Source organism: Diceros bicornis, chromosome 6 (genome assembly GCF_020826845.1).
Source record: "Diceros bicornis minor isolate mBicDic1 chromosome 6, mDicBic1.mat.cur, whole genome shotgun sequence".
NCBI classification, from domain to species: Eukaryota; Metazoa; Chordata; class Mammalia; order Perissodactyla; family Rhinocerotidae; genus Diceros; species Diceros bicornis.
This window is the reverse complement of record NC_080745.1, coordinates 53,879,963-53,905,524: the sequence shown is the minus strand read 5'-3', so window position 1 is coordinate 53,905,524 and position 25,562 is coordinate 53,879,963. Positions and strand designations below refer to the sequence as shown.

The 25,562-nt window shown below is 37.5% G+C and overlaps 2 protein-coding genes across 2 annotated transcripts in view; one reads left to right on the top strand and one right to left on the bottom strand.

The window, feature by feature from the left end:
* The window catches only part of PTEN (phosphatase and tensin homolog), a gene marked incomplete at its 5' end in the record, with an annotated part of 91,173 nt that extends 70,152 nt beyond the window's left edge, over positions 1 to 21,021 (bottom strand). Inside the window, one exon of the mRNA XM_058544375.1 lies at positions 20,235 to 21,021. Within this exon, the coding sequence (XP_058400358.1) occupies positions 20,235 to 21,021 (787 nt within the window). The remainder of the gene's footprint in view (positions 1 to 20,234) is intronic.
* A 396-nt stretch (positions 21,022 to 21,417) lies between these two features.
* On the top strand, positions 21,418 to 25,327 carry KLLN (killin, p53 regulated DNA replication inhibitor). Its single transcript, XM_058544374.1, is given in 4 exon segments — positions 21,418 to 21,901; positions 22,061 to 22,371; positions 22,374 to 22,715; positions 22,717 to 25,327. Coding segments are annotated over 4 exon segments (1,464 nt in total). The 3' UTR covers positions 23,044 to 25,327.
* Positions 25,328 to 25,562: the final 235 nt, after the last annotated feature.

The window sequence follows — 25,562 nt, the reverse complement described above, 5'->3', positions numbered from 1 at the left end:
TAGCAGTACAATTCCCCAAAGTGAATAATCTTTACTTTTTAACTCTGTCTTGGAGCACAAACACAAGAAAATAGGATATAACAGTCAAAAAAAAAAGGAGGCAGCAAAAGTGAGGGAACTTATAAAATGAAGGAACTTAGCCTTATAGAAAAGCATAGATGTATAAAGCCCCCTGAAATGCAGTCATTTTAACGAGGACTAAACTTAAATTTATCCTTGTACTATGAATACTAACTAGGTTGCAAAAGACTTGGTAAATTTACTTAAGAAAACTATTTGTCTATAACTGTACATAATGGGGATGTTATATACTCATTAAAGTAAACTCAATTGGCCCCCTCCTTCATTCACTTAACTATTTAAACACATATTGAACATTCTGCACAAGGGGCACTGAGAATATAAGGCTAAGTAAGCAAAGACTACCACACTCAAGGAGTTCTATCAGGGTAGACAGACACACAGACCTACACTTGTGCCAGAGGCCCTATTATATTTAAGAGCAAGATATTTTAAGAGCTAAAGAGAGAGGGAATAATTCTGTAGAGGCACAGATAAAGCTTCACAAAGCAGGCAATATGTTAGATAATTCTTAAGAGGTCAGTCAAACATCAGTAGACAGAAGAAGAAACAAGAGCAATTGTAAAAATCCAAGCATAGGACAGAGCAGAGATACAGAAATACACAAAATATTTGGAAAAAGTGACCAGTCCGGTACAGCTCACACACAAAGCTTTATGGAGAAGGTGGCAGGACTGACAAAAAATTAGAACTAGTTTTAAGGAATCCTTGGCAGGGAGTTCAATTTAATCAGATAAAGAGTCAAAGGCCAAGGATCAACATGGTAGTCTCTTGCAGAGCAACAATCCAATCCTTCCTTTAAACAGAATCTAGGAATTCAGTGTTTTTAAGCTTTCATTTTCCTCAGATTTCTCACCTTCCTTATTCATAGTTTGAGATTTTACCCCAGACTTTGGCATCCATTACAAATTAGAAAGATGTGCCAGACAGTATGCCAAATACATGCTCATTTAATCCTAACAATTCTACAAAGTAATATTAGCATTTCATAGATGATGAAATTGAGGGTCAAACAGATTGGGTAATTTGCCCAAGGTGCCAAAGCCACTAAGTAGTTTAAGTTATGATTCAAATCCGTTATGTACAAAATTTCAAAGCTTTTTATACCATGCTGCCTCACAAAAGGAGATTAAGATTTTTTATATTTACAATAATAAAAATACAAAATTTTCAAGGGAAGCAGGTTCAAATGAAAGTGATTTACTAATACAATGTTAAAACTGAAAAATTTCTACAAGACAATTCTGCAAAAATCTACTGTCATTTCCAAAACTCACATCAGCAACTAATGAGTGCTGAATTTTTAGGGAAATATTTCATATTCCAAGAATTAAACCAATAAACAAAACATACTATATGACTATTTTACTTCCCCATATGTTAAAATTTTTAATGACATATTGACAATTTAAACCAAATAAGAATAACTGAGAAAAATATATATAGATGATTTCTAATATGAATAGCCTTAACTTGCACCTATTGGATATTTCTTTCAATAAGAAATAGAGTATCCAGGGGCCGGCCCCGTGGCGTAGTCGTTAAGTGCACACGCTCCGCTGCTGGCGGCCCGGGGTTTGGATCCTGGGTGCGCACAGATGCACTGCTTGTCAAGCCATGCTGTGGCGGCGTCCCATATAAAGTGGAGGAAGATGGGCACGGATGTTAGCCCAGGGCCAGTGTTCCTCAGCAAAAAGAGGAGGATTGGCACGGATGATACCTCAGGGCTGATCTTCCTCACAAAAAAAAAAGAAAGAAAGAAAGAAAAGAAATGGAGTGTTTAATATGAAATTTTCATCTAATGACTTATAAGTACTAAGCATAATTATATTAACTAAGTCATTAATGGAAGCCAAATATTTTTGCCCTCTAGTGACCTACTTGCAAGCAGTGTGGCACCATGGTTAAGAACATACGCACTAGAGCCAAGCTGCCTGGACTTGAACCTCAGCTTTACTTACTGAGTAACTTTGGGCATGTTAACGTACTCTCTCCGTGCCTGTTTCCTATGTAAAACCGGGCAAATAAAAGTACCTCTCTCCGTGCCTGTTTCCTATGTAAAACCGGGCAAATAAAAGTACCTATCATTTAGAGTTGTTAAAGGATTAAATGAGTTAATACATGAACAATGCCTAGAATACGGCAATAGCTGTCTATCAGTTGAACAAATGGTTCAGGCCTAGACCATAAGAGCCTATCAGAAATATTGGGGTTTTTTTTTAAACCCAAAATAACTTAATCCTTCTAAAGAGCATGAAAGCCTAACAGAAACTTTACTCTTTGAAATCTTTACTATATCAATTTGCCTTTTAAGCATTTAACTTAAGAACATATGTAAACTATTACTCCAAAAGGAAAAAAAGGCTTCTTTCCCCATAATATCAGTGGCTACTGTACATGCAATAAGGAGAGAGGTGGAAAAAATGCATATATGGTACTTCCTATCTTGCCTAGGTTAGATGGACATAGCTACAGGAGATCTGAGATAACTGAACAGTCTTCCCCCCACCCTTTGAGCAAACACCTTCAATTTGTTTTGTTTTGTTTTAATTGAGGTATAATTTACATACGATGAAATACACAGATCTTAAGTGATTAGCTGATGACTTTTGAAAATTGTATGTATCATGTTTGGACAAACAGTCTTGATTCAAGTGCTACAACAATCCCTTCTCACCACAGAATACTGTCTCAAAGAAAAAATTAATAAATGGTAAATTAAGTTATAAACTGTCCACAGATGTCAATTTAACCCATAATATAACTGACCTATTATAAAATAATGTGGCTACTATATGAACTAAATAAATTTTTATTGGCTGTTCTGAGCATCCAATCATAACTTAAAACACTAAAAATATGTTCCAAGTTCCACCTAACAAAACATCTTTTAGAAAACAACTTGTGAGTTGAGATCTCATGAGTCGACCTTATCTCAAAATTTCATGTGAGCTGAAATTAAGGGGTTTACACTATAAATTTAACTAGAATTTTCAAACGGAGGGTAATAACCAAAAACAGCTTCCTAAATCTATTTTATAGCAATGTGTTCCTGACATGTAGACTAAATCTTATTTTAAGTATGATGATTACTGAAAGAAAGCAGTTGTGGCAAGTTTCTTTATAGTGCTCAATGTAATATATATGCTTATCCCTAAACAACTTACACACTAAAATGCAGTGCTGGTATACAAAGCAATAACTACTTTTTTCCCCGCCATAATTATTTTAAGGAAAATTATATCCACAGATCACATATAAATAAGCTATTTTTAAAATTCTAGTCAACTGAAAGTTACAGTAACAATATGAAGCTATGACATATATGGAACACGACTGGACAAATAGAAAGTGACATACAGATTTAGAGAGGTAGTGATCAAAAACTAATCTGAAGTTGCCTGGCTCACAAGAGGAACAGTGAGGCTAAACCGGCAGCAGGAGTGAGGAATGAAAAAAGCCAGACTAACAAGAGAAGACAACAGGAATCGAAAGCGCGTTAGCAAACATCAGGACTTCACCATCTAATTTTATTTTCCAGGAATTTCTGGAGCTTTTGCCCTGCTTTCTGTCAGTGTTTTCAACCAACAGACACTTAAACCTCAGGTGAGAGGAAAAGAAATTCAGCTATCGACGCATAAGCTACATCAGGTTTACATTTCTTTCAACAAATTTTAAGGAGTTTAAATGAAACAAATATATGTCACAGTTAGATCCATATTATCAACTTTTCTAATCAAATTATGCTTTAAATACCAGCCACTCTCTTGGACTTCTATGATTTTCTCATTTAATGAAAGATTTTATATTTCTTACTAGATTTTATTTTTCCCTATTAAGTATGTTAAACCCTGATCTCTAAATTGAAGATTCATATTGAGAGGAAAGCAGAAATAGGAGTTCCTTGAATTTTCCAGTTGATCAAGCGCTAACTGTTCATTATTGAAGAACAATTTGTCCTAATATATAAAGCATATAATCATTCCTGTACAGACCAAATTAATGCAGCCTAAAATCTTATTTTCTAAAGTGAAAAGGGTGCATAGGTACAAAAGCGTGAACTACAGAAATATTAAGAGGAAGAATACTCCAAAAAATGAGGATTTTAAGAATAAAGAAGGAACAACACAGGACACAGAACATTTAAATATTTACTAGGTGCCAGGCCCTGTACTAAGCACTGAATGCATATTCTCATTTCATATAGAAGACCAAAGTTCCATTCTCAGCTTTGCAACTTAAAAGCCTGTGACTTCAGGTAAGTTACTCAATATCTAGGCCTCACGTTTTTTGTTTCGTTTTTCTGTAAAATAATGATAATAACACTTGCTGTAACTTCTTCACTGGTTGTTTCAAGGATCAAAGCAGATATCTGGAAATATCTTTAAATCTATAAAAGCACAAAGGGCTCTACAATTATAAATAAGAGACTGTTATTACTTGAGGTTGCATGAGTTAGAAACGTCCTATTATTTAATTTTAATTTACATGTCTCATCACAAGGCAACTCAATATGGTGTTTTTATAAACAAATTATAAAAGAAGGAATCTCAAATATTAACTTAAATTCACTTCAGCATAAATTTTAGGTTCCTTTTAACATTTTTTAATTATCTGCTAGCAGTGCCAAACCAGAAAGGAAAACTGACTGCCAAATAATTTATGAACTCTACTGAAGTTTTCTACTTTTCCAATCTGAACCTAACAACTTTCATATTTTTTATTATACCAACTTATCTCGACTGAAAAGTTTACATACATTTTTGCTTGGAAATAGTTTAGATCTCACTTTCTAAATGAAAAGATCACATTCTTCAAAGGTAACATCAAGAATTGCTAGTAACTCTTCCACCCAGTAGTAATACTATAAATTGGTGCATTTGACAAGAAATACGCAACCTGTAACAAAGAGCTATGAAACTGCTATACCTTTTATTCCAGCAATCCCACTCTACCAATATACTCTAAGAAAACAGACCAGAAAAAAAAAAAAGCAAACTATACAAAGATATTCACAATAGTGCTGTTTATAAAAGAAAAAAATGGAAATAACCCTAAAAGCACAGCAGCACACCACGGTACTTAGAGGAAATTTTACTTACACAGCTTTAAAAATGACAAGTACCCATTGACAGATAAGAATTAATTTGTGAAAAGAGAGACCACGGACTAGTATGAAAACACTGATTACAAGTATGTAATTATATGCATATGTACATTAACAAACAGGGAAAGATAATTTCCAGTGACAAACATTTGAAACAGAATTAACTTATTTCTATTGAATTGTTTAAATTTAAGAATCATTTTGAAGGCATTTCAAGCCAGATATATTAAGATTATACTCAGTTAAAAAAACTACTTTTTAAAGGAACAATCAAGGCACTCTGACCTTTATTTAAATTTCGGCAAATTAGAACCACAGAAAAATCCTTATCAAGTCACTGATAATGCTAGCACTACTCTAAAATCCAAAATACAATTTTTTTACTGCATTAGCTGAGGGATTATTATTCCCCTCAACTAATTTAATCAATTTTTTTCAGAGTAGTTGTTAATTATGAAATAATGTATCTACAACTGTTCAAGGCTACATCTGTGAACCTCTAAAAATTTAAGTTGCCCAACTAACTGGTTTTAACGAGTATACCAAACAATTACCTTCTTCCTAGGTCTCTGGATGAATACGATAAGAGTGATTTCCTGTTTCAGAACTCTGCTGCTGTTAAAATACACATGTATACACACACACACCCCCCTACGGTTTTGCTCCCACTAAAAAACATGCAAGATTGACTACCAATGACAAATCAAACAAAATATGGCTATAACTAACAAAACAACTTTCAAAAAGATTATCAGTTCAACAATAGGCATTAGACATACTTGTCAACATTATATACTTGAACTAAGCCAAATGCTAACTAATTTTCCACAGAAAAATCATAAAAGCATACGAAAGATTATAAAAGTTAAAATTATAACATTAGTATAAAGTAGATAGAATATCTTTTAAGCTCTAATCTTTATATTCAATATTAGATTTATAAGTTACTTCTGTAATATCATTCTATTATAAAAGCCATGCTTTTACCATTTATTTTACTAGAAGTGACTACCTAAAACACCAGGTTTTGGCCACTCTATAGCTATGCAAAAAGACAAAAGGCCACTAACTTTTACAGAAACAAGACATTCACACAGTTAAGGCACAGAAGATGCCAAGGGATGTGTCAGTAGTTTGAGAACAAAGCCCTAGCAATATTTAGTAGCAATTCACTCAATATTAGCAAACTGCATTCTGAAAAAAATAATAGATTCCAAGATTTCCAACTCCACTGATCTTTTACATGCAACCATGAACTAATTTCCTAATAGTCAAAAACTACCACACGCACAAGGCAATAAGAAAACAAAGTACTGGGCCGGCCCGTGGCTTATTGGTTAAGTGCGCGCGCTCCGCTGCTGGCGGCCCGGGTTTGGAACCCCGGGCGCGCACCAACACACTGCTTCTCTGGCCATGCTGAGGCCGTGTCCCACATACAGCAACTAGAAGGATGTGCAGCTATGACATACAACTATCTCCTGGGGCTTTGGGGGAAAAAAGAAAAAAAAAAAAGAAAACTAAGTATTAGAACAAACGGTTCTCTGGCAAGTGGGTTTTCTTTTTCCTATTAATTAGGCCAAAACTGCAAAATTTTTAAATTTACTTCTAACAATCCAATTTACCTTTCAAAAAAAGCTTTGTTAATTTGAAGCCATTTTAAAGAAGAAAAGCTCCAAACAAGTGTGTACTAGACTGCTTCATTGTATATTTGGCTTTAATATAATAAAATCAAGTCTCTTTATTCAATGTCTTAAACCTGGAAATTGCTTGCTTTTTCTTCCAAATGGCAAAAATAGTTTTGCTTAAGTGCAGTATTTTAATTTGAATAAGAACAATATGAACTGAAATACACATGGATTTTAAAATATGAAGGCACACATACTGGCATTCATTACTATATTGGTAAGCATCATACTACTGATTTTATGATAACTGCCTTGTGCTAATATTGTAAAATATGATTTATATTCCCACTGAAGGCACTTTAATCATTATATCAACTTTATAATTGCTTGGATAAGTGGATTATCGAAAAAATCTGAAATTACATATACTAAAATACTAGTCAAAATTCATATTTTAAAATTTAATAACAGGCAATTTTAAAACATACTAACAGATGAGAGTAAGTCTACATTGCTTGGTTTGAACAGATTAACACTCTTAATTTTAGTCAGCTACCTATAAATGCTTGTTCCTGAAGGGATACCGCTTTAGTATGAATCCAATTATCGCAAGTGCAGAAAAAAACTACAATTACTGATCATGATTGGTTGTGGAATCTTCATACTCAAAGGAGAACATACTAAATAGCTTTAGAAAATAATTAAGCTGAAATGTAAAAGAAAAAACAAATTGAGTCAACTTTTTAAACCAGTAAATAAACATTTAAAAAACATGAAGTTTAACATACAGAGAGACAAAATTACCAATAGTTGGATGGGAGGGATAGAAATGAAAACAAGGGAAAGGAGCTCTTAACATCTCATACTCTTTGAATATTATTAAGTAAACAAAACAGGTAAAGACTTTTAAACTTTTAGTATTTGGATAAATTCTCACCTACATATGTGCCTCACTTAATGTAAGAGAGAAAATCTATGTACACATTATCTAGGTCTGTCCAACAAGGTCCAAAAAGGTATCATTCTTTTCATGGCCTACAATTCAGGCCTAAACAAATTCTATAAACTCATGTTAGTAAAACAATCTACTTTAATCAGTCATTAATTTGAAATTGGCAAGATGTTTCTTGCACAAAAAATAGAGGCCCCAGGCACAAAGTTGCATTTGAGAATATAAATTCAAAACCATACCTAAACTGAAATATTATTTCTGATCACAGTAATCACTTAGCACAACAAACTTCTCAATAAAAACAATGTCAACATAATAAATAAAACAAAGTAGATTAAAATTAATCAGATCCTATTAAGCCCAATATGCAATTTTAAAGACTTCTATGCAACTTGACAAGACCAAGTTCTTGGGGGTAAAAAGAAATTCTTATAGAAACAACTTCTGTAGTGGCTTAAAACGCAACAACAAAATTTTAAATGGGGAAACTCATTTACGAGCATACAGACAAGAATTGGGTTGTAGGAGAAAAAAGCAGAGAACCTGAAAAAATATTTAAAGCAAATCTTTAAAAAATACTTATCAAATCAGTTCCCTAATTAAATTCTGTAATAAAGAATTCCTATATATTAACTGTTAGGAAAATTACAGTTTAAAAATATCAAAATCTTGCATAACTTGATATCTCAAGTTAAAACATCATGTTTCCACTTAAATATCCCATCTTGTAAAAGCAAATGACTGAAAGCCAGACTTTCATTACTAATCTTTAGTTCTCCACCAGTGTCTTGGTATTTTAGTAGAAAAATATAAACACCAACATAACCATTAAGCTTCATTTTTGCAAAAGCTTAAAATTTGATATTAGTTTTTAAAAATCGTAATTAATAGATGATTCCAAAAACAGAAGTGTCATAAACCATTTATATCACTAGATTATCTTAACTTTTTCCTATTTTGAGTAACAGATGGCAAGCCTTCGTTCTTGGACACTTCACCATAATCACAATCTGTGTGACCTTTTCAGTATTAAAAAGAACCCAAATAGCCTTAATAACGAGCACCTTATTTTACAATATTACACATAACTTTGATCACTTTGGACAGAACATAGATATGCAGAACTGTATCATACTTCCTGTATACTAAGTTATTTATTTTATATAGATTTCCCACAACTAGTTCATGAAAACTATTCAGATGTTAGATTGCTTCATGAGTTTTCAAAATACATACATGCATACGCTCACAAACAAAATATTTTTGCCTTCCCTATGTTTTCATTAGCACCCAAGAAAGTTTATACCACACCCAGATCAAAATTTTCTTATGTTTAAGAATTGAAACAGTTTTATCCCATTTGGAAAAACGTTACTCTAACGAGTAATTTTGTTTAAAAAAGAGAAGAGTTTGTTACTTCCTCAATATTTTTTGTTCTAACTACATGAATTAATAAATTCATTGAGAAAGAATTACCATTTAGCTAGTATGGTTAAAATTATTTCTCTGTTTTAGTATTTGGCACTTAAAAATAAAATCTGACATAAACTAACAAATGCAATTTTTGACCACAAAAACTGATTATAAATGCCAACGCACAAACATTCATCAATTAATATCACCAATTACTGAGGCAACTATGCAAATATAAACTATATCATTCAAAATATACTCCAGGGTACAGTAACATCATGACAAGCCATATCCTTTCTGATTAAAGACAGGAAAGCAACAAGGGTTATAACCACTTTAGTATAAAACGATGTGACAGTCTATTCGAATCACTTCTATATCCACTTTAATTTCAACACAATATAATATTCCTACAATATGGAAAGGGAATTTGACAGGTCAAAAGTGTTTAAATAAATTTTATTTTGCCTCACTTAAATAAGTAAAATATGCTTAAAATTTTCAATATGCAATCGCTTTCCTATAAGTAAATAAGAGGGAAAAAAGCTTCAAAACTCCAACACTTCAGCAATTTTTTGTGTAACAGATTATGATTCTGTGAAACAAAATCATGAAAGTATTTCCTAATACTTAGGTCATCTTAAATCCACTCTAAAGAAAAATCAGAAAATAGCATAAAAAAATATTAGCCAAATATTGGAAACAAATTTAATGTATAACTTCAGGGAAATAAATATTTCTGATGACTTCACCATTTAAAATAATTAAGGCAATTATAAGGTGCTCTGGAAATTGTTAAAACACACTCGCACACCTCTAAGTTCACTATGCTGAATTATATTTTAAAATAGATACATATGAACGAAACTAGAAGCTAATACGAAAACATGAAGTTTTAGAGAAGTAGGACAATGGGTAATATTTTTTTAGCTCTCTTTAATTTGTTGTGATTTTATGAAAGAAATTTTCTGAAGTACAGTAAGCAAATGGAGTTTTTTATTCAGATACTGAAATAAACACCATAAGCCTTATTCAATTAAATTACAGCAACGAATGCCGTTTTTCTTAACAAATTTGAAGCTAATCATATGATTAGCAGCCCTGGTTTTCAAATATTTATCAGTATCTCTGAATACCTCCTGTAATTTCACAAAGAATCATAACAGTCAAAATTTAAATTTCATAAGAATTATTAAAATAGGCCTTGACATTTTATTCTGCTTGTGCTAAGTGAGAGGCCAAGTAAATTGTAAAATCAAGCAAACAGAAAAAAATCATAGCAAACAATCCATTCCTAGAACACTTTCGTAATTATGTTTGCCCTAAAAGCAAAACAAAACAAAATTCAGAATCCACTAAGCTACTCCCTTGGCATCTTCTTATCTCTGGACTAATCTAAAACTCCATCTCAATTTTTTCTAAAAACTTCACATTAATGCAAGTTTTTAATTTAAATAAATAAAGCACTGTAATTCAACGGGCTGACATAGCAAATTTAGGGTCCAGAAAAGAATGTAACACACACATCAGAGAACCTTAGAGTCAGCCCTACTTTCTTTATCTGGAAAGAAATGAGTTTTTATAACTCGTCAGAAATTTGCCATTTTACCTCAGCACATTTAACTTCACCATACCTGACTATAAGAAAGGCAGCTTTCAAATAAAGAAGTGTAAGATTAAAGAATGCATTAAACAACAAAAAACAAGTATACTGGGAGCAACGTATCTCCCATCAGCTCAACAAATATAATTAAAGGAAACAAGCTACGGATTACTTTAAAACTACTGGCCATATAAAAAAGAAAAAAATGCTTTCTTTTAATGAAGCATATTCATCCTGTTGGAGCAGTTCTATGTAACATCCTTCTCAATACAGTGCATTACACTTACACATTTATTGAAAACATCTTCAGCCTTTTCTAAAAGAAGTTCAAAGCAGCACTTTCACAATCAGTCGAATAACACATGAGCCTTCTTCAAATAAACCTTTTTTGTTACCAGGGATATCTTTTGTGGACAAAGTTCTTATTATAAAGAATATTGGCCTAGCGGCAGTTAGAAAATCTAGATGTTAAAAGCCTACTCTCATCATTTATTTGAAATTTGACCTTCTTAAATACCACAACCTAAGGGCAAAGGTACTGACTTTTACTGAATATTACACTTATCTATTATGTACCAAACACTTTTTACCTCTAAACCAGGGTTTCTCAACCTCGGTAGTGTTGGCAATTTGGACCAGATAATTTTTTGTTGTGGGAGAGGCTGTTCTGTGCGTTGTAGGATGTTGAGCAGCATCCCTGGCCTCTACCCACTAGAAGCCAACAGTATCACCACCCCACCCCGACCCCCTAGCTGTGACCACCAAAAATGTCTCCAGACATTGCCAAATGCCCAAAGTGGGAGGGGATCACTCCCAGCTGGCAATCAGTATTCTGAAAACATCTAACCTATACTTCTAACAAAACCACTCTACAAGTTAAGGATTTTCACCACCACATTAGAGATGTGGAAACTAGGGTTCACTAAGGTTAATTAGTGTACCTTTTATTACACATCTGATAAGTGGCTGAGCAAGGATTTAAGCTAACCTTTAGGTCTAGCTGACTCCCAAATCTATGCTCCTTCTATTCCACTCTGCTGCCTTTCTAAAAATTGGGATATCTGCCATGTTGAGCTATTTACAGGTTACATATCAAATTAGATAACGTACATGCAAATTTTACTAACTAAAGGAGCTGATATATTAAGGATTCACTTGAAGGGAGATAATGTAATACAGTGGTTTAAAGTGTGATCCCCAGACCACCAGCATCTGCATCACTTGGGAAGTTGTTAGCAATACAAATTCTCAGACCCCAACCCCGACTAACCAATCAAAAACTCTGGGGGTGGGGCAAATAATCTATGGTATAACAAACCCTCCAGGCTATTCTCATGCCCTCTAAAGTTTGAGAACCACTGAAGCAACATAATGGGAAAAATACTGCACCAGGTGCCCAAAAATCCTGCACCCGTCTTTGGACTCAATCTTCTATCAGCCTTTAACAAGTTACTGATTCGACTGGAGCTACGATTCCTATACTACAAAATAATGAGGAAAGTAATGCTTGCTCTGTCTATTTCTTAGGTTACCTCTTTTTTTCTTTGCGAAATCAAATGAGCTAATGATTAAGAAAAGGCTTTGTTAATAAAAAAATACAAAACACACACAAGACACTGTTAGGGTATATGCTAGCTAATTCTATTACATTAATTAAAAAGAAAAAAGCCCTGCTGACACAAGTCCTCATTCTTTTCATATTTCATAAATGATCAAGTAAAAATGGTAAATAAATTTTCCAACATGGCTAAATTAACCACGGCAAAGTACTGTTTTGACATTATTAAAAAAACCAGAAAAGCCCAGGCATCCCATTTTTCCTCTGATAGACTCAGAGTAGAGTAATTCACCAATACACATTTAAAAAAATAAACACCAAAAAATCAAGCTTAGTAACATCTCCCAAACTTCATTTTAAAAGTAGAAAAGTTTTCAATTCTATCTTCTTTTTTTTGCTAAAGAAGATTCACCCCGAACTAACATCTGCTGCCAATCTTCCTCTTTGTTTTTTTTTTGTTTTTTGCTTGAGGAAGATTAGTCCTGAGCTAACATCTATGCCAATCTTCCTCTATTTTGTATGTGGGTCACCTCCACAGCATGGCTTACAAGAGATGCAGGTTTGCACCAGAGATCTGAACCCATGAACCCAGGCTGCCAGAGTGGAGCATTCGGAACTTTAATCACTCCGCCACATGGCTGGCCCCTCAACTCTATTTATTTATTCTCCAATCAGTTCAGAGTAACTAGAATACTCAAAAAGTTTCACTAATTCATGAGAACAAAAGAATTTTAAGTGGAAAAAAACTGCATACATTTTAAGGCAGAGTTGTTTGCAACTTTGAACATGCATGCTATATTTATAAATCACTTTAAGAACACATCTCATTTAGGGCCGGCCCCGTGGCTTAGCGGTGAAGTGTGCATGCTCCGCTACTGGTGGCCCGCCCGGGGTTCGGATCCCGGACGCGCACCGACACACCCCTTCTCCAGCCATGCTGAGGCCGCATCCCACATACAGCAACTAGAAGGATGTGCAACTACGACATACAACTATCTACTGGAGCTTTGGGGGAAAAAAAAAATGAGGAGGATTGGCAATAGATGTTAGCTCAGAGCAGGTCTTCCTCAGCAAAAAGAGGAGGATTAGCATGGATGTTAGCTCAGGGCTATCTCCCTCACAAAAACAAAAACAAAAAGAATACATCTCATTTAAAGAATACCTGATTCAAATCGCAATGCTTATAACATCTTAAATTATATCCTCTTCAAAAGATCAAAAATCTTAAACATATAAAATTAGCAGAATGCAATCCTTGCAATTACTACTAAAAAAGAGAGAACCTTATTGAAAATCTAAAAAATCAAAGGAAATAAAATCCGAAACCATTCTGAATGGCTTTAATAATATAAATCAACTATAAGTTTGGGGTAATGGTATAAAGCAAAAACCTAAGTGCATGTAGCATTAAAGAGAGTGAGAGAGGAAGTGAGAGAGTTTTAGACAATTCTATTTTCCCAGATGATGTCAAAATGCACAGTTCAATTCTACAATTCTACAATTTGGTCCTAGACTTGGACCAAAAATACAGCTAGTTTATACAACACATAACAAAACATGTAAAAATCACATATATAATTAGACAGAGCACCATTCATTTTGCAACGCAAAACAAATAAGCAAGCACAAAAAACTCACTGGAAATCAAGTGTATCACTATTGAGAGTACTGTGATACAGCTGGGAAACCAGCAAAGGCAAAGGAAAAAAAAGAATGATCCCTATACACAAGTAATGGCCTTTACTAGGCAGGTCTCAAGTTTATTCCATCCTTTCCCATACTTGTTAAGAATGAAGAAAAAAATCCTTCAGCTCTTTCTTCTCATTTCTAGGGCCAAAAATTATACTAATAATCTTGATCAAATGTAAAAATAGGACACAATTAAACAAAGGTTTAACACTAAATTTAAATTCCTATATTATATTAATGCATTGCCAGATTATATTAAGTGTAAATTACACTGTAATAAATGTAACTTGGCATGCAAAATTGCATGACTCCTCCAAAAATCTGAACTTAAAAAGAAATGCTAAGAAATATACCTTTATTGATAAACAGTTTACATAACTCTCATATCCCACATTACAAGGTTTCTTTCATTTGAGGCAGAGATTATTCTTTGTGAATAAAAATACATGACATTTTAGTTGACCTACCTTTAACACGACAGAAAATTTAATACTGTAACAAATTTTTCTTTTAAAACTTCTACTTAGTTATGCCATAATAGGAAGTTTTCATCTTACCTTAGTATTTTAGAGCAAATACTTTTTGTTTAGCATGATTAACTATTCTTTGGTCAATGGTATGAGTGAGCAGAGATTTATATTCTATTTGTGATGAAACAGCAAAATCACAGACACATTACACTCAGAGCTCCTAAAAGAATACCCCTATTTTAAAAATCACCCATAGCTTGAACCAATCAAAATTCTATCATATCCAAAACTGAGGAAATTCAATTACAATCACTGCTCCTCTTTAAATGAAAGTACAAATAATTTTTCATACATGGGTAATCTGAAATTATAATTTTTAAGAGCAGCCATGACTATTTAAGTATTTACAATGTGGCAGGTACTATGCTAAGTGAATTACTTATACTATCTCATTTATTCTTCAAGATAAACCTTACGTGGGGAGGTACCAATATCCCCATTTTACAGATAAAATAGATTGAGAAAGGTTAATTTACCTATGAAAAGTCATCCAGTTACTAAGTGGCAGAGCCAAGATATCAAGACAGGCAGTCTGACTTCAGAGCCTACACTGCCACCCTAAAATGAAACAATGTACACACATTGTGCAGATAAAACTAATACTCAATCTTTTAATGTAATTTAAAATAGATTTAAAGGTATTTGAAAATTATAAAACAATATCAACCAAGGTAATCTCTTCTTTAAAGAGAAGGAAGGTCATTTTTCTAAGAAATATTATGAGTTTTCTAACTTTGTATTTATTTACATATATACACAGAGTATTCAAATACTTGTAAGCTAGATTCACTGTCCATATTTGAAGTGATAACTCCTGATGATAATTAAGTGTATAACTATTTAAAATATAAGACAGAAACAGTCTTCTTTTCCACACTATGTACAGGTTAAGAAAATTCTTCTGATGGCAGATGCAGCCACAGTATCCATCTGTCAATATTCTCAACACTACCAACAAAGGTATACCTAATACCCTGAAGATGTCTACCCCTCTCTTAATGCAAACTGCTGCAAATGAAGAGAATCTATCTTAACTATACTGAACTAAATTAAAACTTCCCATCCAAAATGAATTCAACCCTAAATTACATTTATTCTTCTTATATTAATATTTTCCAACAGCCTTTTTTTATTCTACTGCAAATTATTTTAGAAGAACGAAATTGCTAATACCGCTTCTGTAATCAATGAAAAAAATTCAAAAAATTAGGAGACAGGTGAATAGTTAAATCCAATATACCAGTTTCATCTTCCCTGACAAATGAAAGTATTTTACATTAGCAAGTGCATATATTCAATACTTACAAAGAGAATCATTATTTACAAACCAAAACACTTTTGACCACCTAGCAAAGAACCCATGTGGCAGTAATATGGCTTATATAAAGAATTAAGGATATCAGTTTGCTCAGCAAATCCTTACCAACTTAAGGTTATTCAGTCTAACCTCAACATTACTGATACCTCTGACAGCAACTGCATTAATTTCAAAGCTACCTCCTAGAAAGCACTTGTAAAACAGAACTGAATATTTACTGAAATCATTACTGACCTCAATCTCACAAGCTGATAACAAATGTCTTAAGACACTACCCTTAGAACAAATTCTAACACCTTTTCCAAATGAATTCAGGCCACAAAAGAATTCTCCAATACTGACTACTTAAAATCAAGTTTAACCAAAAAAGACAGGAGGGGAGGGAGGAAGAAAAGGTGAATAGAGTGTGGGTTCTATGAAATAGAAATAAAACTTCAGAACTAATGGTCTCTACAGGAAAAAAATACGGTATCAAATAAATTTCTTGTACTATCATTAATAACATATCTTCTGGAAGCTAAATCCTTATAGTACGGCCAAGGCCTAACATTTCAAGTAAATGAAAAACTGCATGTACACTTCTAAATTTCTCTTTATAAACTCCAATTTCACATACGATATTAATACAAAAACATCTCCTACGCTTCTGTCTTACTAAAAAGGTTGAGGTAAAAATTTAAGCTAGAATGTTTACTGAGAGTGAATTAATGTTTCAACTTTGTGAACTGATTTTCCCATACTAAATACTCCTGCATTAAAAGTCACTGAAGTGATTACTTCTTAAGTAGCTTAAAAATTATTAAAAAGTATTAAGCTATCACCAAATAAAATAGCATATGGGGCAAATATCAAAATAAGAACATTTGAAAATGAGAATTGAAGACTTCACTTCCAAAAAGTAAGGAATTCTGTAACCTTTAGAGGTTTGCATATTTTATGTGGTTATTAGGAAAAAGCAGACACATTGTTCCACACAAATATTAAAACATCAGCAGCTACCTTTCTCATGTTGTTAAAATAAAATTCTAAAATACAAACGCATCTTTCTCTACTATCTTTCTAAAACTAAATTTAAAATTAAGGTGATTATGTCTCACCATATTTTATGATGTTTACTCACTGAGTATTATTTAGTATATTATAAGCAATGTAAATCTGCATTGATGACTGTACTATTGTGCAAACTTTTGCAACGGACAGCAATAAAATTCCTTTTTCCTTACGTTGAGTCGTATAAACTGTAAATTACTCTCCTTTCAGATATGCTTTATTCTTGAATAAGCTTTATGAAAATGAGTCTGTAAATTATCATAAAGCAATTAGGTGGCCCAGTCATGTTCAGGAAAGAAATACAACTTAGCATATACAAAACAGTGTAAAATAAAAACTGCGAATAAAATCTTTTTTTAAAAAGCTCACAATATGGTCATTTGAGTAATCACTAATCTCAAGATAATACGGCTAACTTCAATAGTCACTGTACTCTCTACAAGTTAAAAATATTCCCTATGAAGGTTAATATTTGAAAAGACGCAAACAAATAATAAAAATACAACAGAAGCCTAAAGTTTCCACAAAATCTAAAGACTAAATTTTTATAGTCTCATGTTCAGCACTACTTTCCAGACTAACATTAAGAATAAAACCCTACCAACAAATTATTTTTAGAATAATTTGTGAAAATATTTTAAAACTGAATTATAGTCCTCAATTTTCTTCAGAGAAATCACTTCATTAATCTTTATCAGATAAAAATACTCCAATCGCTACTTTCATTAAGGAATTTAACTTTTAACAGGTTAGCTGCTGAAATAGATACTACAACCTCCCAGAGACAGTCTTCAATGGCCATTTTAATTTCTTCCCTGACAAGAAACACAAAACACTAAAGTGAAACCAAGCAAACCAAAGTGCTGTGGCATATCAAAATTATTGGAAGTGCAACTATCAAAAAAGCAAGCCCTTCACCGACTTTTTCCCAAGTGATTTTTTTTCATATTAACATTTGGCTCAATAAAACCACAACTCTAGAAATTAAGTGTTATTAGTCATTTGATGCAATATTTGATACTGCTTTCTATGCATACCATAACTACAAGTACAGTTTTAGAGAAAGTTTTAAGTCACATAAAATTCATGTATAGAGGCACATATACTCCGAAATGAAAGGCAAAATTGACAATCACCTCATTGCTCACATTTCTAAGAACGTGGTAGAACAATTTTAGTCTTATAACCTTGGTAATTTTAAATCAAATGGGTAGAGTAAAAATAGCATAAATGTACTTTGAATACTAAAAGCAACCTGTCTACCAAACAGCATTCTAGAAATTTTTTTCAATGAGGGCTTTCAAAAGAAAGTTAAATAAACATTTAATTAATTTGTTCCTATATATCTAGATGATTGTCATTAATTCACACCAATAATAGACTGCTTTCGAAATAAGTTACAAATCAGAAGAGTTTTTCCATAATTAATTATCTTCTAGGCAAGCGGGTCAAGTCCAGCCTCAGTAAAGTTTTTCAATTAACGCAGACTCCAAAATTTCCAAATATTCTTTTAAAATATTATTTTTTAACTTAACAGAAAACTGTTAAGTTTTGTGCACTATAAAGCCTTCTTCAGTAACCTTCCTCTTCATTTCAAAACAAAAACTTAGGCAAAATTAGCTGTGCACATTTATGTGCAGCTGCATAATCCAAAGGAATAAAACCTCTTCAGATACAAAACATTTTCTTCCAAAAAAAATCTTCTCCACAATTTTTAGCAAGACATATAGACACTTTAGTGTCACCCTACGTTTAAACAAAATGTTTACTGATATTTGCTGAGAGAATTTTTATTAAAAATACTATATTAACACTTACACAATTACATAATTTTAACTAAATATTGTCCACTGCTACAATTCACATCACCAAATTTTTGGCTTTAATAGAGGCCTTAATAAAATGCTTCAGTCACCTCAGACCAATAACTTAATTCCGTTTTTTATGCCTTATACACTGGCCTACCAGTAACTCTCAATTCCTGTGATACTTTCCATTCTGCAGAACAGGAGGGCTCTATCCTCATCCTTGATCAAAACCAGTTTATTATACCTGAAACTGCAAAGTTAATGCCTTTGATAACCACTATCTTTTGAAGTACAAAGACCTAACTTTTAGACAACCAAAACTATACACCGTTAAAATTCTTGGGTTTCTGTCTTATTCAACAAGCTGACTCAGTAAATTTAATACACTGTATGAAAACAGCTAACATATCTAGAATCTGAAGCTGGACTAATCCACTCTTGCCAGAATTTCTGGTTATTAGCTGGTAAGTTATACTTGACATTCTACACAAGTCAGAGTAAAATTAACGGATACCCAAAGGTGTCAGAGGACCTGAAACCTAAATAAGGTGAGCAGCAATTCTGGCATCACAATAATACTTCAATTTCAAGCGAGAACTGAAGTTTAATCTCTGCAATCACCATTGGCTATACACAATACCCTTGACCCTACACATTATCATCTGGGGTCAAAAACCACTCAATCTACCTTCTATTACATATGACAAGCGCACTGAATACAAAATGCTACTGAACTGCAAATTTCATGCCCTATCTTACATCACCCCATCAGGAGAGAAAAAGGCAAATTTAACCAAGATCTGATAAGAGCGTCTTACGAAGTATACTATGGCACTACTGATTTCAAACTACAAAACTTCTAAAGGCCGTTCAAAGTTGTAATTAACTTAGTTTAAACACACAAACCTACTTTTGCCTCAAATGAGCACCACATAGGCTGAAAATGATTCCGATTCTTAAAGTTATGCAAATCACTCCACAACTCACATTTTAAAAGAATCTATCAATGCAACCCAGGAAACTAAAAACAATCACTGCAAGATTCTGATGCAACATGCGTACGTGCAACACTAATTTTCATTTTAATCTGATCTATACCCTTGATCTAGGGCCTAAAGCCAAGATTTAATCGAAATATGCTCAATCTCAAAGCGCCTACTTTTCTGTTCATTTAGTAGACCGGATCACCGAGCTCACTAATCCACTACCAGTGTACTGTACTCTGTGTTAACGGACAATAGCACTTAGAAAAAGACCCCACAGGTAGACTAAGAAAGCAATCGGTGCCTTGACACTTGCAACCAGGCAAGAGTTCCATCTAGCAGAACACGCCCTAGATTGAATGCATTCAAAAGAGACAAGATATATCTGATCTAGAAATCCGACCAGGGTTAAATGTTATAGTCACCCAAACTATGGAAATTTTTCGCATCCGTCTACTCCCACGTTATAAAAGAGAGTGACAGAAAGGCAAAGAAGAGCAGCCGCAGAAATGGATACAGGTCAAGTCTAAGTCGAATCCATCCTCCTGATATCTCCTTTTGTTTCTGCTAACGATCTCTTTGATGATGGCTGTCATGTCTGGGAGCCTGTGGCTGAAGAAAAAGGAGGAGAGAGATGGCAGAAGCTGCTGGTGGCGGGGCTTCTTCTGCAGGATGGAAATGGCTCTGGACTTGGCGGTAGCTGATGCCCCTCGCTCTGCTGCCGCTTGGCTCTGGACCGCAGCCGGGTAATGGCTGCTGCGGCGGCTGCTGGATGGTTGCAGCGACTGGGCCTGCTTCTCCTCAGCAGCCAGAGGCCTGGCAGCGGCGGCAGCGGAATGGGCAGAAGACGAATAATCCTCGGCACGGTTGCCTGCTCCGGCGGCCTCCGGAGCCCGGGCCAGGGGGGGTGCGGCGGCGGCGGAGGGGAGATTTAAAACCGGCCCGGGTCCCTGGATGTGCCGCCGCCGCCGCCGCCGTGTTGGAGGCAGTAGAAGGGGAGAGACCAACTCTCCGGCGTTCCCAGCCCTGGAAATGGTGACAGGCGACTCCGACCCCCTGCCCGGAGCTGCAGCCGCCGCGGCCGCTGCCGCCGCTTCTCCCCCCCGCTCCAGGAGCGGGAGGTGCCGCCGCCGCCGCGCCTCAGCCGGCTCCCGCCCGAGCTCACGGCTTCCACCTTCCCTTTCAGGAGAAGCCGAGAAAGAGGCTGCACGGTTAGACGAGAAGACGAAGAGGAGGCGAGAAACACCGCCGCTGCCGCCGCCGCCGGCCGGCCGGCTCCCCGAGGGCGCTGCCCCCGCGGCTGCTCACAGGCGCTGAGAGGGGCTCTGGGCCGCGGCCGCCGCCGTCTCTCATCTCCCTCGCCTGAGCCCGGCCTCGCCTCACAGCGGCTCAACTCTCAAACTTCCATCATGGCTGCAGCTTCCGAGAGGAGAGAACTGAGCGCAGCCGCGTCCCGGCGCCCGAACGCGTATCCTGCCGCAGTGCACAAAGAGTCCCGCCACATCACCGCTCGCCGGCCTGCCCGCCCCCTCCGCCGCCGCGCCGGGAGCCTCGGGACCCCGAGGGGAGGCTGGAGGCGGACGGGACCCCGCCGGGGGAGGGAAGAACTGGGCTGGGCAGGGTAGGGGCGGTAGGAAGCGGGCAGAAGCGACAGCTCCGGGGGCGAGCGCCAAGCCCCGGACCTGCAAGCGCCACTGAGCATGCCCAGTGTGACTGTCCGGGGGCTGGCTTGGGCTTGTTCCGAGGCGCCCGCCAGTAGCTGCACTTGCCGCGGCTGCTTCTGCAGCAACGCAGGGCGGGGAGGACGAGCTGAGCCTCGGCCTCTGCTCAGAAACCCAGCCGGAGGCAAAGTAGGCTGTTGTGGGGCAAGTGTGGGGGGAATGAAGGTGAAAGCTGAGGCGGGTGCGTTAAGCAGTGTCACTGACTCGAGTCTGAGGTTACCTGTGCACAGATGGAAAGGACCAGGTGACTGCGCTGGTCAGCGTACAGGGAAACGCAGAGACAGTCCTTGCAGCGAGGACACCCCTCCCCCTGCCCCCACCCCCAGATTTCCCTGGCACGGCCTGCAGCTTCACTCTCCTTTTGCACCGCTGTCGGATCACAATCGTTCGCAGGAATTTAACTGCAGCAGCCTTTGCCGAGAATTTCCACCTCTCCCCCCACCCCCACCCATGTCCTCAAGGTGTCAGTCTTAGCACAAAGAACAACCCCCTATTGTGTCTCCAGTGTGTATCACCTCATCCGGCTCCCTTTCACTGCCCCACCTCCTGCTTCCCCTAATTCGGTTCATTTGCCCTAAAAATGAAAGCTCCTAGCCGAGCGTATAGCCCCTGAATATCTAAGTCCCAAAGGACAACTATCCCAGTGGACTGAAAGCGGATCCCCAAGCATGGGATACACGCCGCGGCTCCCTACATCTGCCCCTAGGGGAGCCCAGCATCTCTCCCTTCGGGGCTCCAGTTCGGTTCACCGCGTCGAACTCCAGCTTGATCCTTAGAGGCTATCCTCGCCCCGCCCCTTTTGGGCCGCTAAGAAAACCCGGCTGGGTGGATCGCCCCGGGGCCAGGTTCTGCGCTCCCCAAGCCGGGCCGTGCACGCTGGAAGCCCGGGTTGCTGCGCCCGACTGTGAAGTACGGAACGGTAGGAAGCTGCAGCCCCTGTGAGTGGGCGGGGCCGAGGAGACCTAGGAGGGTTCAAAAGGAGGTGGAGGGATACACGGGCTACAGTCGGAACTACTTTCAGGAGGCGGTCACGTGTGCTCCTAGTTGGGGAACTTTCCAAATTCCCATTCCCCTGTGATAGCTCGAGAGCCAAGTGCTTCTCTTCCTTCACTCGGGGTGCTCCCGCCTTGTGCGGGCAGCGGGACCCCAGAGCCTCCGGGGTCTTGGCGGAAGAACAGGCTCAGGTGAGCCTCCCGCCGGAGCGCTGTCGGGGCTGGCGCCTGGGGAGCTGGTTACACAAGCACCCACATCCAAGCACGTGCCCCCGCCTCCCCGCACCGCTGGCCGCCGCCGCTGATTCTTGCAGACCACCGAGCGAGAGTTCCCAAGCTGGTCCCATACTTAGCCTGCTACCCACAGAAGAAGCTACAAAGCCGAGACATTCCACTCCTTGCTCTGAGTCGGCTAACACTGCGCGTTCCCAACCGTGGGAGAAGGGGCTGGGCCCGGGGGTCTGGCGCAACTCCCTCGATAGCGTCCTGCCCCTTAGGGCGAAACTTGGTGGTGCTGTGCTACGCGGGGCAAAAGGGTATCTCCTGCAGCAGCCCGCGGCTTGAATTCACCGATGTTGCAACAAACTTCCAGTCACTACACCTGAGCTGGTGAGCGCGCCCCACCTACTGTAGACTCAGCCAAGTGACTTTTCTGGTCGGAGAACCCAGTCAATGGCCGTCAGCCCAGAACAAACCTGTCAAGTCTGCTTACAGCCCCGATTGGTTGACCTATCCCCGTGAGAGAACTGGTTCAGAAATGCTGAGAACTGGAGCGCATTTACCTCGACATTGATCAGTTGCAGAGCGAGTTGTCCACTTTCTGCTTGGACAGAAGGGGCATCAATCAACACCAATTTAGGAATTTCTTCCTTTTCTTTCCTCTGGGAAGAGAACTCCGGGAGACAATTTAAGTCCAAAAGTATCTGAGTTGAGACCTAGGCTGAGGCACTGGGTCGTATTTCAGGTCTGGGAGAATGGGAATCAATTTGCATGTGTATTGCAGTAATTGTGAGTAGGTGCCTAGGAAGGTCTGAAGAGGATTTCTTCAGTTTATGAGAAAGATGATTGTATATGAGCACATCATAGTTGCAGGCAGCCCCTGAAGACTAGAAACCCCAAGAGAGCTAGCTTAGAAGCCACAGGCCATTACCTAACTCCAAGACTACTAATTAAACCAGGGGTATTTACAGTGTTCTTAGAGATCTCTGAGGCTCCGTAAAACTTTGCGTTTATATACAACATCCTTTTAAAAGAGCTCTGCAGGAGTTAGCAACCTGCTGAATCTTCAGTGTTGATATGTACTGGAGGCTGGTTTTGTGCATGGTCCTGGCCAGCTTGGGGGAGGCAAAGGTCACAAGTGGAAAAGGAAATAGAGAGCAACCTGGAAAGAGCAGGTGCAAGGCCTCCATTTGGTTTCCAAAGATGAAAATCCTGTCCACACAGGCTAGTGTGAGCTAGAGATTTCTTTATTTTACAAATAACCAAGGATAAGGAGTCCCTGATTTCTAGGTGTTCCTCTAGACTGCATGGTAAGAATCTGAGCTGTGCGCAGTTGAGAGTCAACTATTGCTAGGTGGGGAAAGGGAAAATGAAGATGAAGTTAAATGAAAGGAAGTAGATTGGGGAGGGGTAAAATGTCCCAGGTTTGTTTCTCAGGTTGCTGATCTTGTCCCCCAGAAACCATGTTATTAGCACTGCCCTACTTTGCCCCTCCTCTGGAGCCTCCGCTATGTGAGGGTTAGTCTCACAGCATCTGAGAAGTTCTGAAATCCACTTCCAGGAAAGAAAATGGATTAATTCCTGCCCTGTTTGTGTTAGGCATGAGGATAGAGGATCCTTTTCAATTCCCAGGGCACAGTTATTCTGGAGCAGAGAGGGTGTGCGTCACCAGCACTAAAGTGCTGGAATACGAGACTGGCCCATGAACACTTCCATCTGCTGAAGGAAGAAAATGGGAAATGAGTTTTTTGCTACTCTAAACATTAGGTTCCTCTACTTCTCTCTAGTGTTGAATGAAAAGCTCACCGATGTTGGCAGATATTTGGCCAGCCTGACACCAATATCAGGTGGTTATTAGGAGTTGCTGAATAAAAACCTCCTTTCCTTCCCTTCCCAGCATTAAGTAGGTTCCTAAAGGAAATATTGATGTATCCTTTTTCAATTTTTATTTTCCTTCACTTTTTCCTTCTACTCAAGAGATCTGCTTACCCAGGTGGTAGAGCTGAAACCTCTACTATCTAATGTACAGAAAGTTTTTTAAAATACTTTTTTCAAATTCAGTTGCAAAGATATTACAATAGTCATCCCTCAGTATCCACGGGGTGACTGGTTCCCGGAACCCTAGTGGATACCAAAATCCACAGATGCTGGAGTCCCTTACTTGGCCTTCTGTATTGGCAGATTCTGCATCCGCAGATTCAACCAGCCGTGATTGTAACCATAGTACATACACGATCCACAGTTGGTTAAATCCGCAGATGCAAAACCCGTGGATATGGAGGGCCAACTGTGCATTGGTTTCTAAACACTTCAGTTCTTTAGATGTCCAGATTTAGAACGTCCTAGGGAGAAACAGAAGCTTGTAACAAATGGAGAATTATATAAAGCTTCAGGGAGACTGACTATATAGAATAATTAGTGAACATGATAAACCAGCTTTAATTATAGTTTCTAACAGCTGATTCCAAAACTGTATGGTTACTATACCCACATAATATCCAAAGAAAATTCCTTTCTCATTTTCTTTGATAAGTGAAATGACCAGCAACTTGATGTGGGTGATATACTTGATGGGTCCTTTGTAGGTCCTGCTGCTAAAATGTCTTTTGTTGAACACTCTGATTGCTATAGTGCCTTTCTCATCTCCCACACACTGACCTTTCAAATACAGATCTAAATCAATGGCTTTAATTTTTAAGCAGTCTTCTCTATTTTTATCTGTTTAACCACTGCTTTTTAAATAATACAGAATAGAAAAATGTAATAATTATAGGTTTGAATTTAAACCACCCCATTCTTCCAGTGGTCCAAAGGCTTTTCCCTTATTTCATTTATCCTAATTACAAATATTGCTGTTCTTTTAAATAAAGATATTTTGCCCATGACATTTCTCCAGAAGGCACTGATATGGAT